The 17318-nt window shown below is 48.2% G+C and overlaps 1 protein-coding gene across 11 annotated transcripts in view; it reads right to left on the reverse strand.

Moving 5' to 3' along the window:
- Positions 1-17318, reverse strand: part of Pde9a (phosphodiesterase 9A) — a 96000-nt gene that overhangs the window by 26540 nt on the left and 52142 nt on the right. For 3 of the 11 annotated variants that reach the window (XM_074072585.1, XM_020152492.2, XM_074072589.1), the window contains exons 5-6: positions 5058-5112; positions 4207-4277 (exon numbers count right to left, since the gene is read on the reverse strand). The exons of 1 other annotated variant lie outside the window; for it this stretch is intronic. In XM_074072585.1, the coding sequence (XP_073928686.1) occupies positions 4207-4277; positions 5058-5112 (126 nt within the window). Of the gene's footprint in view, positions 1-4206; positions 4278-5057; positions 5113-5218; positions 5547-13408; positions 13550-17318 lie in introns of those variants that run through there. 7 more of the 11 variants (XM_074072591.1, XM_074072584.1, XM_074072581.1 and 4 more) reach the window with 7 other exon arrangements.

Consider the following 17318-nt stretch of genomic DNA (forward strand, 5'->3'; position numbering starts at 1 on the left):
CTCTCCTCTACCCAAAGAGGCGCGAGCGGTAAGGGGGAGGACAGAACATGTAGCTTGAAACTTAGGCCTGAAGTGAGTGTGGCTGGAGCCAGGGTGGTGGGTGTCCTGGGGCCCAGTCCAGGTGAGCAGCCACTGGGACACACAGAAGTTGGGCACTTTTTGTTCTCCTCTCAGTCAGTGCCTTCTTTGGAGTGGGGTTCTTTCTTACATCGTGGGCCCCCAAGAAGCTGCTGAAGGCCACGGTTGTCTTCCAAGGAAAGGCACTAAGGTACCCTTTGGGCTTCCTGTGGACTGGACTGTGGCCTTCAGGGCCTTGTCTAGAGTATAGGATGCATTCCTCAGGGCTGCGGGTTTGCCACCAGGACCCGGATGGAGCAGGCAGTAGATTAGCATCAGCAGCAAAACAGCTCCATCTTGTTGACACGTGAAAGGCAGAGAATTCCAAGAAATGAAAAGATGTGTGCAGGTCTCAACAGGGTGGCTGTGCCCGCCATCCAGGGCCCATGGCTACTTGCTGTGTATGTGTACATTTTGTTTACTTGAGACAAGTTCTCGCTATATTGCCCAGGCTGGCCTTGAACTTGCAATCCTCCTTGTTCAGTTTCCCAAGTAGCTGGGATCACAGTTGTGCCCTACCACACCTATTAAGTATGTCTTAAACACCAGACTGCCTGAGGATGGCAGGCACCTCAGGGCCCGTCCCCACTTCTCCTTCATCCTGTCCCAGAGGGAGAAGTTAGTTTAGTCCCAGGAGCTGGACCAGGGCAGGGCCTCATCCTGAAAGGCCTGCACAGATAGTGGCAGAAAGACACTGGGGCCCCTTCGCTCACCCTCTAACTTCACACAGGGTTATGACCCTGACCACTGGGACCTCTTGCTCATGCTGCCTGCAGGGTTAGCAAGTCTGGAAACCCAGGCTGTGCTCTTGAACCTGAGACGGGATCTTTGTGGGTTTCTGCAGTTATTGGCACTGAAGGAAAAGATCTAGGAGCAATTGTCTAAGAGACACAGGAAGGGGACTCGGAAGGCTGCAGGGCTGAGTAGATTGGCTGTGGTGATTCTGCCCTACGGCTCTTCTTCCTCCACCTCGCTGTGCTTGTGACAAGAGCGAGGAGCCAGGCAAGCCCACTCCTCTGGCTGTAGAGTTAATGAGGTTGCCTGAAGACCCACGTGAACAGAGCTGTGTTCCAATGCTTCCTTCAAAGACTGAGCTGAAAGATTTGCCTAAGTGCACTTCCAAAAGACAATGAAAAGCAACACTGGGTTTCAGTGGAGCCTCCTGGATTGTTTGCATGGCCTGTGGCCACCTTTGCCCCAGAGGCTCAGCTCTGTGTTTAGGTTTAGGCCCAGGGCACTGGTACAACTGGACAAAGCAAGGCTGCCCGGTGTCCCAGCCGCAGCACAACAGGAAGGAAGTGAGTAACTCTCTAGCCAGGATGTGAGGCCTGGCTGTTCTGTGTTTGTGAAATCAACTTTCTCCCAAGAGAAATCTCAGGCTCCTTGAAGAAGGGTAAACATTTTGTACAGAAAGGGAGAAAAGCACTGAAAGTCATTTAAGAGAAATGGAGAAATTTCTATTCGATTCAGAAGAATTAAAGGTTTAAGAAGGTCAAAGAGAAAGCAGGAAAATCTGTCAGGACAAGTCCAGTGCAGTGGGATGTGGTTTAGAGGGTCAGTGCGAGCTGGATGCTCCTTTCCTTTAGAAAATAGCTAATGTCAGCCCCTACAGGCCAGGTGAAGCCGCGTGCACACCTGCCTGTGACGTGTGTACAGGTCTTTCTGTGTGCACATGTGTGTGTGAGTGTCAATAATATGCTCCTGGCAGGCTTCCCCATTCCACAGCTGTGGCAGCTGTTCAGGGTCAGGATGTCTGGGTGGAGGGAAATCCGGCTCAGGCCCCTCTCCAGAACTTTCCCTTTCCATTTCCTCCTCGGCTACCTGACATGGCCCCACTCATGTCTTCAGGTTAAGGCACTGTGTCTTTGGAACTCATGCTCCCTGAGGCTCAGCGTGAGCGAACATTCCCAGCCCCATCCCCAGTGAAGGAGGTCAAAAATGCCAGGGAGGTGAGTCCAAAGTTACTGGTTCAAAGGCAGGCAGGAGTGGGGAGAGCCTGAGTGAACAGGGCACTCCTGGGGGTGCACCTGCCGGGTGAGGTGAGAGGAGGGGTCAGGAGGATGTGCAGATGTTTGGCAGAGTGATGGCAGGATCTGCAGTGGCTCCACGTGGGGCCTGGGAGAGGACAGTAGGCAGGGAGGAAGGCAGTGGCACTGGAGGAACCAGAGGCACCTGTTGCCTGAGGCATCCATATGTCAAACAGTAGTTGTGACTTAGCAGCAACCCTTGTCTTTGCCCTTTGGCTGAAACCCCTTCCCAAGTTTGGAGAATTCCCTATTCCACAGGGCTGGGTAGCAGGCTGAGCTGGACTCCCACCACCAAGACGGCAATGCCTGACACGGTAGCGGACTCAATCGTGTTCACGTCTTAACTCCCGGAACCTGTGTCTGTGGCCTGTGTAGAGAAAGGTCCTTTGCAGAGATAAGCCATTACAGAGTGTAAGGAGAGAGCATCCTGATTCAAAAATGTGAGTGATAGGGAGGCAGGCCGTGACGCAGTGGCCTAGCCTGGAAGCCAGGCGCTGGAGAGAAGGGCCTAGAGCAGACTCTTTGGGGTCAGCCCTGCCGACACCTTGGTTTTGAACTTCCTACCTCCGGCACTGTGGAGGAGGCATTTCTGTTGTGTACGCTCCCCCAGTTTGTGGTGCTTTGTTGAGGTGGCCCCAGGAAATGAAACACTCTCTCTCTCTTGGCTTCCCTTCCCGGGTGTACACACCTGGTCTAGCTTGATCCAGACTTTGTATCTGCAGCTAGTGACATGAAGCCGCCTGATGTCAGTGGTAGTGGCCATGGGGACCATGGTGAATCCAGGGTTCAGAGTTCCAGGTGCCAGAGGAGTGATGGGCTGGCAGCTTGGGCACCCTCACAGCATTGGCTCTGTGCAGGTGTGGGCACAGTTCCTACTGCACAGCTGCTGAGCTCTGTTCTGCAGCCTGATGGGCAAGCAGGGAGCTACCCAGAATCCTTTAGGAACTCAAAGCAGCCACAAGGAATTTCTTCCCTAACCTGTGCGGTGAAGGGAGTCCTCGCAGAACTGCTGCTCTTTAGCCAGGTGTGCAGAGTGGGGACTCTTCCGAAGGGGAGGTGGCAGGCAGGTTGTGACAACAGCCTGGCCAGGACGCCAGGCACTGCTCCTAGTTTTCTTTCTTTGTCTAACTGCCGAATGAACTTGAGCAGGTCACTTTATGTCTCTGTAGCTTATTCATTATCCACAGGTAAAACAAAACTGTCTTCAAGATCCAACCAAGTGAGTTTTGAACAAGTCAACGCTCTTTCAAAATGACACATGTGGAGCGTGACTATGGAAGCCATGCTGCAACTTATTTACACAAACAGGGGCTTGCATGATGCTGAAGTTTTCTTGAAGAATTACAAGCAATTCAAATCAAAGATGAAAAGTGACCATCTGTCACTCTTAAGAATACAGATCAGCCAGATATTTTGGGACATACCTGATCCTTAATGGCCTGCTGTTTGAATTTTGTTTACTCAGCCTGAGTTAATAAATAAGGTGCCATCAATGATTAGCTTCCACCTTGACAGTGGCCGAGTCCTCACAAAGAGTGGATGCACAATCAGTGGGCATGCAGAATCTGGGCATTCGGCCTCTTAAGGCACAAGGCATGTTTTCCTCCCCGAGCCTGGACTTTCTGCTAACTGAATTGACTCGTCTTTGCTCACTAGTAGTTTTTCTACTTTCCTTTTGTGGGGATTGGAAACCACTTCTTAGACATAGTCCAAAAACTCTCGAACCCACAGTATGCAGGTAGTGTGTGGGTAATGTTCCCTATCGATGCAGAAAGAGGCACAGACAAGACACCAGCAGAGTCAAGTGTGGGGCGCTTCAGGTTTTCCCTCCGTGCTCTGTGCAGAGAGTGCCTCGAACCTGCGCTGCTTCACTTAGAAATACAAACGAAACGCCTGGTGGTCACCATGGTCCAGCCTTTGCTAACATCAAAGGGTTTTCCAAGCACTGCACAGAGGAAAGGCACTTGCGTTTGCCCTGGGCTCTAACCTGGCAGCTGCTCGAAGGGCTTAATCCTGAGGAAGGTTTAAAAGATAGAGAAGCAGAAAGGAAAACCTCACTTACACTCTACCCGCTTCTCCAGTGCCGCCAGGTGATTTGTAACTTCAGCTTTCAGTTCATTGATTTTAAACGCTCTAGGAATAAGAAGAAAAAAAAGAAGACAAAACATAATCCATGAATAATCAAAGCTAAACTTGGCCAACATTTATGGCTTTCCACTATGGGTGAGGCCTCCAGGTAGGCTGGGTAGGGGCTGGGACCAAGACACTAGGAGTTGCTTTTAAGGAACTCAGTGTCCCCGGGCTTGGTGAATTTACTTCCTCTGACCCGGGCAGAGAGCATAGACTCTGGGAGGACACGAGGTTCTTGCTCACCAAGCTGGGGTGGCTCCACCCTGCACCCTGCCCTGCTGGGCACAGACACCTCTGAGCACTGGTGTGCTCTCTGGGGGCTCCAACCATTCGGTTCAATCATTCACAGGATTTAGACAATGCCATCCATCGACCCTTGCCTCAGTTTAACCAACTGCAGTAGTAAAATGCTGCAAAGAAATCAGTTTGAGAAACTGACAATACTGACTTGCAATTGGCAGGGTGACTCAGAATGAAAATGAAGCCCTCCATCAACATAGATCTCAGGGAGGGGGCTCATGTTTGAAATGGTGCCAGTTTTGCAGACACCCTGTGAATCCCAGAAGAGCCAGGTGCAGGTGAGAAAACTGCCACCAGGGCTCACGTTCTGAAAATCACTACTGGACAGGTCTTTGGGACAGGGAAGCATTTGTTGGAGTGTGCCACACTGGCTTAGTTACAGAGGGATTCATGCCAGCCAAAGCCAGCCCAGAGCCAGGTGCCTGCCTGGTCATGAAGGTCCACAGCCCTGTTGGGACAGCGTGTGCGCAGGGGACTCGGTACCTGGAGAACTGCTCTGCCACCTGGGCCAGCACACCCTGGATTAGTTCTTCTCTCTCTACAAACCAAAGAAGAAAGATACATGGAACACAGGCCAGGGAGAAGACGGGCAAATCAGCATAGGTGCAACCCCAATGCCACGGCTTGGGAGCTGCCAGGGTTACCTGAAAGGTCATTTGGCCTCCGGTGAGCCACCCAGCAGGGCCTCTCTGGGGTTTTCCCTTTGCCTTCCTGGCTTGCTCTCAGTGGTTCCTTGGCAGAGCCTCCTAGGCCTGTGTTCTCTGGGCACTGGGCACAGGTATAGAAAGCAGGCAGGCTTGGGGTCTCTAAATATGGGGTGCTATCCCTTGGTGCCCATTTTATGGGGGGCAATAACCGTGACAAAGCAAGTTCAAGGCATGTCCCAAGTGAAAACATGCTGTTCTCATGACAGCCTGCAGAGGAAGCAGGTGGGTGGAGCAGGCTTCTCCCCATGTGGCCTGGCCTGTAAAACTGGGCTGGGTGGCTGGTTTTACGGGGTTCAGGTCCAGGCTGACTGTAACCTGTCTCATTTCTGTTTGCTGAGCAGCCCAATGTGGGAGACTCAGGGGAAGGTGCGGATGCCCCCGGCCGTGCCCCCTGCAGCCACTCTGCTCTTAGGAAAGGTGAGGGCCTAACTGGAGACTCAGTTAGCCCTTCGGTCATGCCCTAAAGCACGGAGCTATGTGGAGTTCCAGGCCACCCTAGCTCCAAAGCAAGACCCTGCCTAAAAATGAGAACAAATTCATGTTTTATTAGAATTTTTAAAAAAGATTTTTAAAAGAGTAATGCAGGGCTTGGGCTTGGACTCAAGTGGTAGAGAACCTGCCTAGTGAGTGGGAGGCCCTGAGTACAAACCCCAGTACCATTAAAAAGAGTGATATGGAGTGAGCCTGTTTTTGAAAACATATGGGGAACATACATTCTAAAATGCCAGTTATCTTCTGTTTGTAAGAGTGCATCTAACTTTTCCTATTTTTGCTTCCCTGTAGCTACTGAATTTTCTATCGTGAACAATATCCATTTTATAAAAGGAAAAGTTTACATAATCAATTTGAGTTAGCCTTGTTTGTTTTTATTTTTTGCAACAGGTTCTTGATATGTATCCCAAGATGGCTTCAAACTCTCAATTCTCCTGCCTCAGCATCCCAGGTGCTGGGATTACAGGCATGAGACACCACACCTGGCTTTAAATTAAACACTTAAGACTCACTGCTTCACCCACCTACAGCGAATTCTGATTTTACGTGACCTTGCCATCTACTGTGAGTCCAAGGTGAACCCTTAACACCAGAACAGGACTTGGTCACCCAATGCGGAATCCAGTTCTCCACTGCCCAGCTCCTCAGTGTGGATCAGTCCGTAAGTCTGCCTGAAACAACTTCCACCTTGCACCTATTTGACTCATCCGCACCCCCACTCCAAGGACTACACCAGCCTGTGCCACAGTTACCACCTCTCAGTCACTGCGTGACCTCCCAGAACTCCTGCTGGTTTTTTAAAATCACCAATTAAAACTCCCCACAAGGAGTCTGTTTGGATAATGCCCTGGACCCGATAAAGGCATCGGCTCATGGGTGCACATGTTCCCTGACCTCCCTGCATGTGGACTCCGGGGATCCTATTTGCCTGGGCCTATGGGTAATAGCAGCTTTAGTTCCATTCGTGTGTCCTGACCATTGAAGCAGCGCTTCCCAAGACCCTAAATTCGATACCGCCAGTATGTGCCAGACAGATCCCAGGCACTCCAGCAGTAGCATCTTGTGACTTAATGAGAAGAAGGAAAATGACTTTGCATTCCAACTCCTCAACTATAGTAGTAAGAATGACACCCAGGACGTATTTCTAGAGCCCAGGCTGAACTACTGGCTGGTCCAAGGACCTGGGCTTCAGAAAGCGCCACAGCTGCCAGGGAAAGGCAGCTCACCAGTTTACCCAGCCTCCTTGAACTCAGAGGGCTTAGATGACTTATGAAATCTTTAGAAAAGGTAATGTGTCATACAAATTTTAAGAGTTAATGACCTCAAGGTCTTGAGAAAAATTTAGAAGTTCATCAAATAATCTACATTTATAGACTACTTCACCTCAAACCTACAGAACACACACTTTTTTTCAGATGTCTAAAAGCAACCAAGGTAGACCATTTTCTGGGCCATAAAGAAAGCCTCAACAAATTTAAAAGAAATGAAACCACACCGAGTATGTTCTCTGACCCCAAGAGAACCAACGTTAGAAATCAAGATAACAAGACAATCTCTGAACACTCCGAAGCCAAACACACTTCTAAATAATCCATGAGTCAAAGAGGAAGTCTCATGGAATGAGAACAAAAATGCAGCAAAACAAAATTTCACTGTGGGGCATAATGAAAGCAACGCCAAGGAGAAAATCTACTGCACTAATGTCTATGCTTGATGAGAGGAAAAATCCCAACTCGGTAATCAAATTCCACCTTAAGAATCCACAGAGAGAACAGCAAGGTAACTCACGGCAACAGCAGAAGGAAGGAAGGGAATAACAAACATCAGAGTGGAAATCGGTGAGCTAGAAAAGCAATAATAAAGAAAACCAATGAAACAAAGAGCTGGTTCTTTGAATAAGTTGACAAAATTCTAGCAAGACTGACAAAGACACACAGAGAGAAGACAGAAATGGCCAATACCAGGCATGGACGAGGGGACATCACTGTAGACCCTGTAGACACCATAAGGATCTTAAGATGACACTACAAACAACCCGAACTCATAATTTATATCTTAGGTAAAGTGGACCAATTTCTAAAAAATCCTCGACTACAACAACTCACCAAGATGAAACAGGTAATAAGCTGTCTACAACTACTAAGGAAATTGGATGTGTAACTGAAAAGTTCCCAAAAAAGAAATCTCTAGGCTCAGACGGTCCCACTGGAGAAGTCTACCACAGTTTTAGTGGGTCAAAACAGTGATAGCCAAATCCCTCCCAGAGCACAGAAGGAGCACCTCCCCGTTCATCCTATGAAGCCAGAGTCTGCCTGACTCTGTCTCATCCACAAAGACAACAACCATGGTCACAACCAAGACAACTGCAAACGAAAACCCTGCATGAACAAGCCACCAAAATCATTAACATTTTAGAAAACAGAATTCAGCAATATAAAAAATAAGTATACATCAAGATCCACGGGGCTTTATCCCAGGGATGCAAGAATCTCCCACATTAGTGCTATAGAAGAAAACTCGCACAAGCACATCAATTCATTCATACAAAGTGTTTGACAAAGTCAACATGTTCATGATGAAATGCTCAGAAAAATGGAATGGAGAGGGATTGCTTTAAGTTGATTTAAAAAAAAGAGTATCAACAAATCCCCTTGGCTAACGTTATACTTAATGGTGAGAGATGGAGGCCGTTCTTTCTCTCTCTCTCTCACTGAGGTTTGAACTGAGAGAGTTGTACTTGATAGGTAGGCACTCTACCACTTGGCCCACATCTTCAGCCTGAGATAGATAACTTTCTGACTATGAGTGTGACAAGGCAAGATGTCTGACTTCACTACTGTTATTCAACACAGTCCTGGAAATTCTGACCAGTGCAAAAAGGTAAAAAAAGGAAATAAAAGCCACACAGGCGATAACCTGCCCCTGACTGCTGGCATGTGACTGGCTACATAAACATTCCAAGGAATCTTACAGACCCCTCCTAGAAACTAATGAGTTTAGCAAGGTCACAGGATAGAAGATAAATATACAAAATTCAGTTGTGTTTATGTGTTCTAGCAATGGCCACGTGGACACTGAAGTTAAAATACAATGCCATTTATAATCACTCAAAAAACGTTCCATAGACTATGTTTAAACCTAATAAAGCACATGCCCAGTTTGTATGCTGAAAACCACAAGTAGAGAAACAAAGAAGATGTAAATAAACAAATGCTGACACCTGTCATGTCCACGGGTTGGAAGACTCTACAGAGCAAAGACAACAGTTCTCCCCAAACTCGTCTACAGCTTTTAGGAAATTTCCAACAAAATCCTGGCAAGGGCTTTTGCCTTTCTTAGACAAGGATTAGTTTAGGATTTATGAAGACAAAGGAACTGAGACAATTTTGAGAGAGGGTGAAAAGGGGGGAGTCAGTTTATTTGACTTCCAGACTTATTGCACAGCTACCGTAATCAAGGCTGTGTGGCACTGTGGAAGCACAGATATGCAGAGTGACAGAACAAAACAGAGAGCCCAGAACTCCCAATGAGTTCTGACCAAGGAACAAAAGCCGTTCGGGATAGGAAACACAGCCTCTTAAAGCAGTGGTGCTGGGAAACTGGATACCCAAGCAGAAGACGGCTCCACTCAGAATCCAGTTTCTATCAAAATCAATGCAACATGGACCGTGGCTGTAAAATATAAAACAACAAACTATTTAGGAAAACAAAAACCAGGAGAAAAATCTCCAAAATACTGGGTGAGGTAGGGAGTTCTTAGACACGACACCAAAAACACAAACCACAAAAGGGAGCTGGTCAACTGCATCGAGCCAAACTTTGAGAAAGATCCCGTTAAGACGACGAAAGACAAGCTACTGTCTGGGAGGAATATTTGCAAACCACGTATCTGACAAAGGTTTGACTACAGAATATGTCAAGAACGGTCACAACGCAACAGAAGAAAACCAAATAGCCCGCTCTGGAAATGGGCAGGGAGCCGCAAGCATGTTACTGAACAGAGAAGGTGAGATGCAGGGTACTATTAGCTACTAGGACATGCAAACTGACCCCAGAGAGCGCCATCGCTGCGCACTCATCAAAATGGCTAAGATGAAAAACAGTGACATCACACCGTGCTGGAGAGGGTGTGGGGACCTTGGACCACTTACGCTCTGCTGGTGTCAATGCAGAACCATGTGATCCCATGGAAAGATGGCCAGTTTCTAAAAAACTAAATATACCTCCACCCATGACCTAGCAATTGCACTCCCTGAGCAGAAGGACAAAAATTTATGTTCACACAAACACCTGTACAGTGTTTGTAGCAACGTAACTTGGAATAGCCCCAAACTGTAAGTTAGCCAGGTAACCTTCAAAGTTGAATGGGTGAACGCCTGGGAAAACCAGCCAGCCATAGAAAGAAATGAACTACGGGTCAGAACAACTTGGATGGGCTGCCTGACAGAAGCCAATCCCCAAAGTCACCCAGTGTAGGACGGCATTTATGGAACATTCTAGGAATGACAAAATGAGGAAAACAGAGAACAGATCAGTGGCGGGGGTGGGGAATTGGCAGGGAAATGGTGTGGCTACCGCAGGGTGGCAGGAGGGGCAGCAGGAGGGAATGGGGATGTTCTCTGTCTGAATGTGTCATTGTCAATGGGCTCCATCTGTGTGAGTTGCTGGCACTGGGGAAGCTGGCAAAAAGACTGCACAGGCTCTCTGGACACGTGTTCTTACGACTGCATGCAGGACTACAATGATGCCCAATAAGTTCACAGGTAGGACAGAATCAAATAGTCAAGGGAGAGCCTGCCTTTGGACGTTTGAGGTGGGCTCCCTTGGGCATTCCAGTATGTTTATGCCTCAGTGGAACTGCTGGCACCAGCCGTAATAATGCTTCGTGTCACTTATCTCTTCCCAGCTCAGTGCCGGGGCAGACGTTGGTGTTCAGGTCCGTGTTGTAGCTACACCTCAGTCCATGTGCCACCCAGTCCAACATATCTGTGGTTCTCAGAAAGGGTCTGGAAACAAAGCCAGTCCCTACCCCCTCATTACCAGTTACTCAGATGCATAACAGGCAACTTGGTACAAAGAGCTCACTGGACCATCTCTGCAGAGAGGGCAAAATCTGTATTCTTTTGCAAGAGAGGGGAGAAAAAAACCCTGCCTTTGTACAAAGGCAGCCACCCAACATCCATAAACAGAGCCCTGATCTGGAAATGGGAAATGGGTGGGTATCCCGCCCCTCACTGGAATTCCTGCAGTGGTTGCTGTTTCCTTCCAGTAGGTTTCAGAATGTAAACATGAGCTGTGACTGATGCGTGCCCAGTCCTCTGGACAGCACCTGGCCTACAGTCAACACTGCTGCCTTTGCTCCATCCTCATTGTGGCTGCTGTTAACTGTCACGGTGTCATGAAGTCTGCTGATGCCACAGGTGCTCCCTGTGTCCCCTTCTTGCAGGCACTGCCTGTTCTGGTGCCACCTGTAGGCTGGGCAGCTTGGATTGTGCCTGCAATGTCCTGAAAGTACTCCTTTGTATTATAATTCCTAATGCATGTCAACTGTACATTTTAAAGGGTTTCACTGTGACATTTCCATACATGCGTGTACAGTGTTGATTATGACCTTCTCTAGTCCCTCTCTCGCCCTCCCCCCATCACCTGCCCCTTCCCTAAGAGTACTCCTTCTGCTTTCAGGGCCATCTTTGAAAGTCTGCTTTAGTTCCCACATAGGAGAGAAAATATACAATATTTGTCTTAACTCCCTCCAGTGCCCCAGGGATTCTCAAGGAGCCCTGGAATTAGGGGGTAAGCTTCGCATTGCAAATGTCAGCCTTTCCCAACCTTCCAGCCTTACTGGCAAAAACACACCCTGCCTGCAAAACTCCCATCCTGTTTCCTAAATGCCTCATGGCAGATACTGAGTTCAAAAAGTTCAAGCAGACTCAAGGGCTTTTGCCTTGGGAATTTCTTAGTAGCTTTGAGAATAACCAGTAATAGCCAGGGGTGCTGGTGAGTCATGGTCAGGCTTGACTGTGTCTTTGCAAGTCCCTCTGGACTTCGAGGCTTTGAGCTAATGGGGAGAAAAGAGAGAGTCTGAGGGAATGGGGGAGTTAGCCCTAACTGCTGCTCCATACAGAGAGAAACGAGGACAGTGAGCTGATGTTCACAAGCAGATCACATTTTCTAGGGAAACAGTCCTGTGAGAACAGCTATCATGCCATCAATAGTCTTTAGAGTGGGACGCTGTTGTGGGCTACAGAGGGGTCCTGCTCAGTGGGTTCCTAGGCACGGACAGTGGTAATCAATTGCACCTGTGGACATCTCGGGCCTGCTGGGCCCTAGGAACCCTGGCCTCCTGTGACCCGTGCTCACGGCTAATGCCTGGGCTGGCACACTCCCACCCGTCACAGGAGCGCTGAGGTTAGCTTCAGGGAAATTTTTGAGGCCAGCAGTGTCCAGGTCCAGTTATGAGGATGCTGCTATGTTAGTCCAGCATTGGGCCATAGATTTGCAACAGAGGCTCCCAACACCTGCCATCTGAACAGAACAAGGACCTGGATAAACCAAATCTTTGGCAATTTTGGGGACCCTATCAGGGCTGCCAGCTCAAGGGAGTCCTAAACAGGGTTCAGCCCGAGGTATGGCAGGATGGGCGTCTGCTCCATGGTGTTCCCCCAGCAGGGTGGCCAGGCAGAGGCCATGGCCTGACTCCCCATGGGCTGCAGGAAATGGTTCAAGGGACCTGTCCCCGCTTCACCCACTTCTTCCAGGAAGTTTACTCATTTCAGACAAATCCTGAGTCTGCCCAGCGCAGAGTGACACAAAGATCTGACTTAACGGAAGGTTCGACAGCAAAGCCCATCACTCCGTCCTGAAGATTAGTTGAATGTGACACACTGGGTTTTCACGTCAGCTGATTTGGCAGCTCAACTTTCAGTCTTGTACCATTATTGTTCAATGTCAGTGACATAAATCCTTCTGTTCTCCACACACTTGTGCTGGTTTGGGTTCCTTCTCTTCTGTCCTTGTGAAGCACACCCTGTTCTAATGCTATGCTGTCCCCACCTTGGGCACTAAGGGAGGGACACCTGGGGTCATCACCCCAGGCATTTCCGTGCCAAGCCTGCAGCAGCAGCTTGGGAGAATGCTGTGGGTGCAACACCTGGCGCTCATGCACACAATCCCAGCCTCGCCTGACAGCTGCCACCTGCTGCATGACCCCATGGGGCTTGTATCACATGCCACTCAGCTGATGCATCGAGCAGGTGTCACCTTATTAGTCTCAACTTAAAGTGGCAGGGTGAAAACTGAGCATTTTTGAATGAGCATACACTGAACAGACACTTCCCAGGCACTGAGAAAACAAAGCCAAAAGCCCTACCCCTTTGGGTATCTTCCTTTTTTCTTCTTCTTTTCTCCTTTTCTTTATTTTGGGTTTTTTTTTTTTTTTTTTTTTTTTTGCATTAGGGAAAATAGTCCATATTACCTGGTCCCAAAGATACAAAGGCACCCCAGAAACCCAGAGGATAGGAGAACAGTACAACTATTTCTGCTCTTGTCCCAACCCAAGCCTGGCGCTGCCGGGCTTTCGGTGGGTGGGATTGGTGTCACCGGCCTTTTTCCTGGGAAACGAGGGGCTGGACTCACCTCCTATCCCACTCGGGCGGGCTCTCTCCTGGCCCCCCGCAGCTGCCCTCCAGCCAGCCAGTCGAGGAGCGTCTAAGGCCGGGGCAGTCAATGATAGTTCACTGTTTATGGATGTCATAAATAGACATCCAGAAAGAGAAGGACATTTCCTTTATAGCCCAGGAGAACAATAAAGTTATACGATTAACAGTGACCTCACCTTGCTTCTTAAAGGCACAGGGGCCTTTCTCTGACCTGTCCTGTCAAGAAATTGCACAAACTTATCATCAGTCGAAGGACTATCCCCGACAATTATTTTAGGCACTTGTGTATAACAAAAGCAAACAAATGGCATCCAGGTCTCTGATGTCTAAAATTTTGGAGAGACTGCCTCCAAAACAGGCGAGACTGCCTGTTGCTTCAAGTTCACAGATCTCAAGGGCAGCACTGGATTTTTTCCTCTTTCGTGCTGGTGGGGAGCGGGGGTTCTGTGCTCTGCACAGCTTGCACCAGCCCTTAGATGTGCAGGGATCATTTCTCCCTCAGTTTGCAAGCAGAACAGTCCTGGAATGCGGGGAGCGTCCAGGACAGCTAGTGCCCATCCTCCCTGTGTTCCAGACCACAGCACCGTGCACTTCTCCTGAGCACTTCCTGTGTCTGAGTGCTGCTGCAAGGGGCTTGCCTTAGTCCTTATCATCTGCAGAGGCCTGGCGATATTCAGAGAGGACTGAGTTGCAACACCGGCAAACCCATCGTGCCCCATCCTGTTACACTCCCCTTAGGGAAGAGATTCTTTACGCCCCTGCCCCCTTCAGAAAACTCCAAAAATGCCTTTTTATCTTTCCTGCACTGTAGCCTGTCCCCCATCGTGATGAAGCTCTGAGGCGTGGGGTGCGGGTGTGACAAACTCGGCATGGTTCTCCTGGAACAGTGTGAATTTGGGAACTAGCAGCTGATGGCACCTGTGGGTGGGATTTGTCCACAATTTGATGGCTGGTGTGTATCGCCATAACCTGACACCCTGTGAGAAGGTTAATTTTTCTGAAGCCAAAAGGATCAACTCCAGTTCACCTCATGAGCCTGTGGCTTTGGCCTTGTGTCAAAGGATCCCATATGGTTAGTTCCAGGAAGAACTGTGTCAGGAAAAACTCTGAGCCAGTGACCAAGTCTTCTGTTGTGCAAATGACAGGATGTTTGCAAAAGCTTACTAAAGGCTCAGTCTCTTTTGTAAACCAAAAACTTTACTGCACAGCTGTGGACTTTGAACAATGTGTGCAATTGTAAAGTTGTAGTAAGACAAATTCTAAAAAATAACCAACTGGTCATTGTCATAACAAAGACTGGATGATAACCAATGGTAGATCCACAAAAAAAGCCCTTCTGTGGTGGGCTTTATCTTTAAGATTTCTTTTCATAATTTCTTCAAAAAGCAACGGCTGTTTAAAGCAAGCATTATACTGTATTTTTGGGATTAAAATGTATGTAGCTATGTCAGCAATGGCTCCAAGATGGTGCAGGAGAGGAGAGGCAGGACGCACTGCTGCCCGCCTTGTGTTTCATGCGAGGTGAGGCAACATCAACTGACTAGCTGCAAGAACTTCATGGGCAAAGACGCCAACGCACGTCTCGAACAAGGAAACCACACAGGTGGCAAATAACAGACAAGAAGATGGCCTTCATCACGCGACACCTGAGCTGCAAGTGTGTGCCGAGACGCTGCGCCACGCCTAGAGTGGCCGGACAGCAGCCCTGTACTAACGCTGGGGAGGACGCAGAGCCACACGGCTGGCGGGAGACAACTTCGTGCCGGCTGGGACAGCCTGGCAGCTCCTTACAACACTAACCATGCCCTCCCACAGGGCCCAGCCATCATGCCCTTGGCATTGAGCAGGAGGAGTTGGAAACTTCGTCCACACACAAACCTGCACACAGATGTTTACAGCAGCTTTCCTCACAACTGCCAAAACCTGGAAGCAACCCAGTTGCCCTTCCATAGGTGAAAGGATGAATAGTTGTGATACACCCAGATGACAGAACATTGCCTGATGCTGAAAAGGCAGAGAAGAACCTCAAGTGCAAACCAGGAAGTGAAGAAGCCAATCTGAAAAGGCGCATTCTGTATGATTCCAACTGTGTGACATATGGCAAAGGCAAAACGGGGACAGTGCCAAGATCAGGGGATGGGGAAGGAAGGGATGAACAGGTGGTCATTATTGTTTTTTTTTTTTGAGACATGCTCTCACTATGTTACCCAGGCCCCTGGGTTCAAGTGATCCCCGTGCCAGCTTGAGTGGCTGAGACCACACACATGCACCACCACACCTGGGGTCACAAGACTTTTAGGAATGCAAAATTATGGTGTGTGACACTGTAATGGCAGACACACGACACTCTACATTTGTTCAAACCCAGAGAACGCACGGTGTCAAGAGCGAACCCTGTGTGGACTGTGGACTTTGGTTGACGACGATGTGTGACAGTGGGTTCACTAACTGTCACCAGCATGTGCCTCCCATGCAGGACACTGACGATGACAGAAGCTGTGTGCATGCGTGCAGGGAGGGAACATGTGGGGACCCTAATTTTCACTTGATTTTTCTATAAATCTAAAAAATAAAGTATATAGCTTAAAAAAAGTTGAAGCTGTACATTGTAATGCTTAGTGTGGCCAACTACAAATGGTGCTAACAGGTACAGCTGAAGAGCCGGCCGATGAACAGAAACAAGAGACCACAGAAAAAGAGGAACAAAGAAATGAAACCTGGTTGTCGCTACGGCAAATCCCAGGAATCTATAAAACAATTACTGGAACTAACAGATGAATTAAGCAGTGATCACAAGATACTATGTCAATATACAAATCTCTATTCTCCGTTTATGAACTGGCAGCAGTCAGTTGGAAAACTGACAAAACTCTATTTACAAGGAAACCAGAGAGCAGAAAATACTTAGGAACAAGTAGGATGGAAGATATGCTGGACCTCTGCGTTGACGTCGTGACATGTGGCTGGGAGAAGTTACATCAAAACCCAAACAAGACTAACAAGAGGTTTTGTGTCCAAGATTTGGAAGCCTCTGTGTGGCCACGATGTCATTATCCCCAAATGACAATTCAGTGTGTCATTATTCCTACATACTGAAGGCAATAGCAAGCAAAGCCACAGAAGAGCTTTCTCTTTTAATAAACTGACGAGTTGACTCTAAGATTTGAAAGAAAAGACAAAGGATCTATGTAGACAAAAACAAGTGAAAAGGGAGATACAGGTGTTAGAATTAAAACCTCTTGACAGCGTGCTGTTGGGGTGAGGACAAATAGATCGAGGAGACAGAACAGAGTCCAGGAAGACACAGAGAGGGACAACTAATTTTCACAAAGGTGCCAAAGGGATCTGATGGCACCAAGTGCTGCTTGAACACCCAGGTAACTTGGGGAAAAGAACTGACAACCCCGAGTTCACAACACACACAGATGAAAACCACAGCTATGACTCTTAAGTCTTGCTCAAATGTGTCTCAGGCAGGAAAAGTATTCTGAGAGGAGAGGCAACAAGTACTAAGCATGTGACATCAGCTGTCATCAAATTAAAAGCCTCCACCCGTCCAATGACCTCATATCAACATGAAAAAAGGTAAAAGAAAAAGAAAGGAAAAAGGCAAATTAGAAACTAGAGAAAACAGCTGTGTGTGACAGATGGGAATAGCCAGATTATATAGAGTTTCCTACAAATTTGTGATAAAAAATGACAAGCCAGGAATAGGGGCATGACTCACATGATACAGCACCTGCCTAGCCAAGTTCAAGGCCCTGAGTTCAAACCCCAGTACTGAAAAAATAACAGCCAGTTCTAAAAATGAATGAAATATTTAGAACAGACACTTCGCAAAATAAGATACTGAAACATCCAATAAGAAGGCAAGTGAAAACATGTCT

The sequence above is a fragment of the Castor canadensis genome, chromosome 5 (assembly GCF_047511655.1).
Source record: "Castor canadensis chromosome 5, mCasCan1.hap1v2, whole genome shotgun sequence".
In the NCBI taxonomy this organism is placed as follows: Eukaryota; Metazoa; Chordata; class Mammalia; order Rodentia; family Castoridae; genus Castor; species Castor canadensis.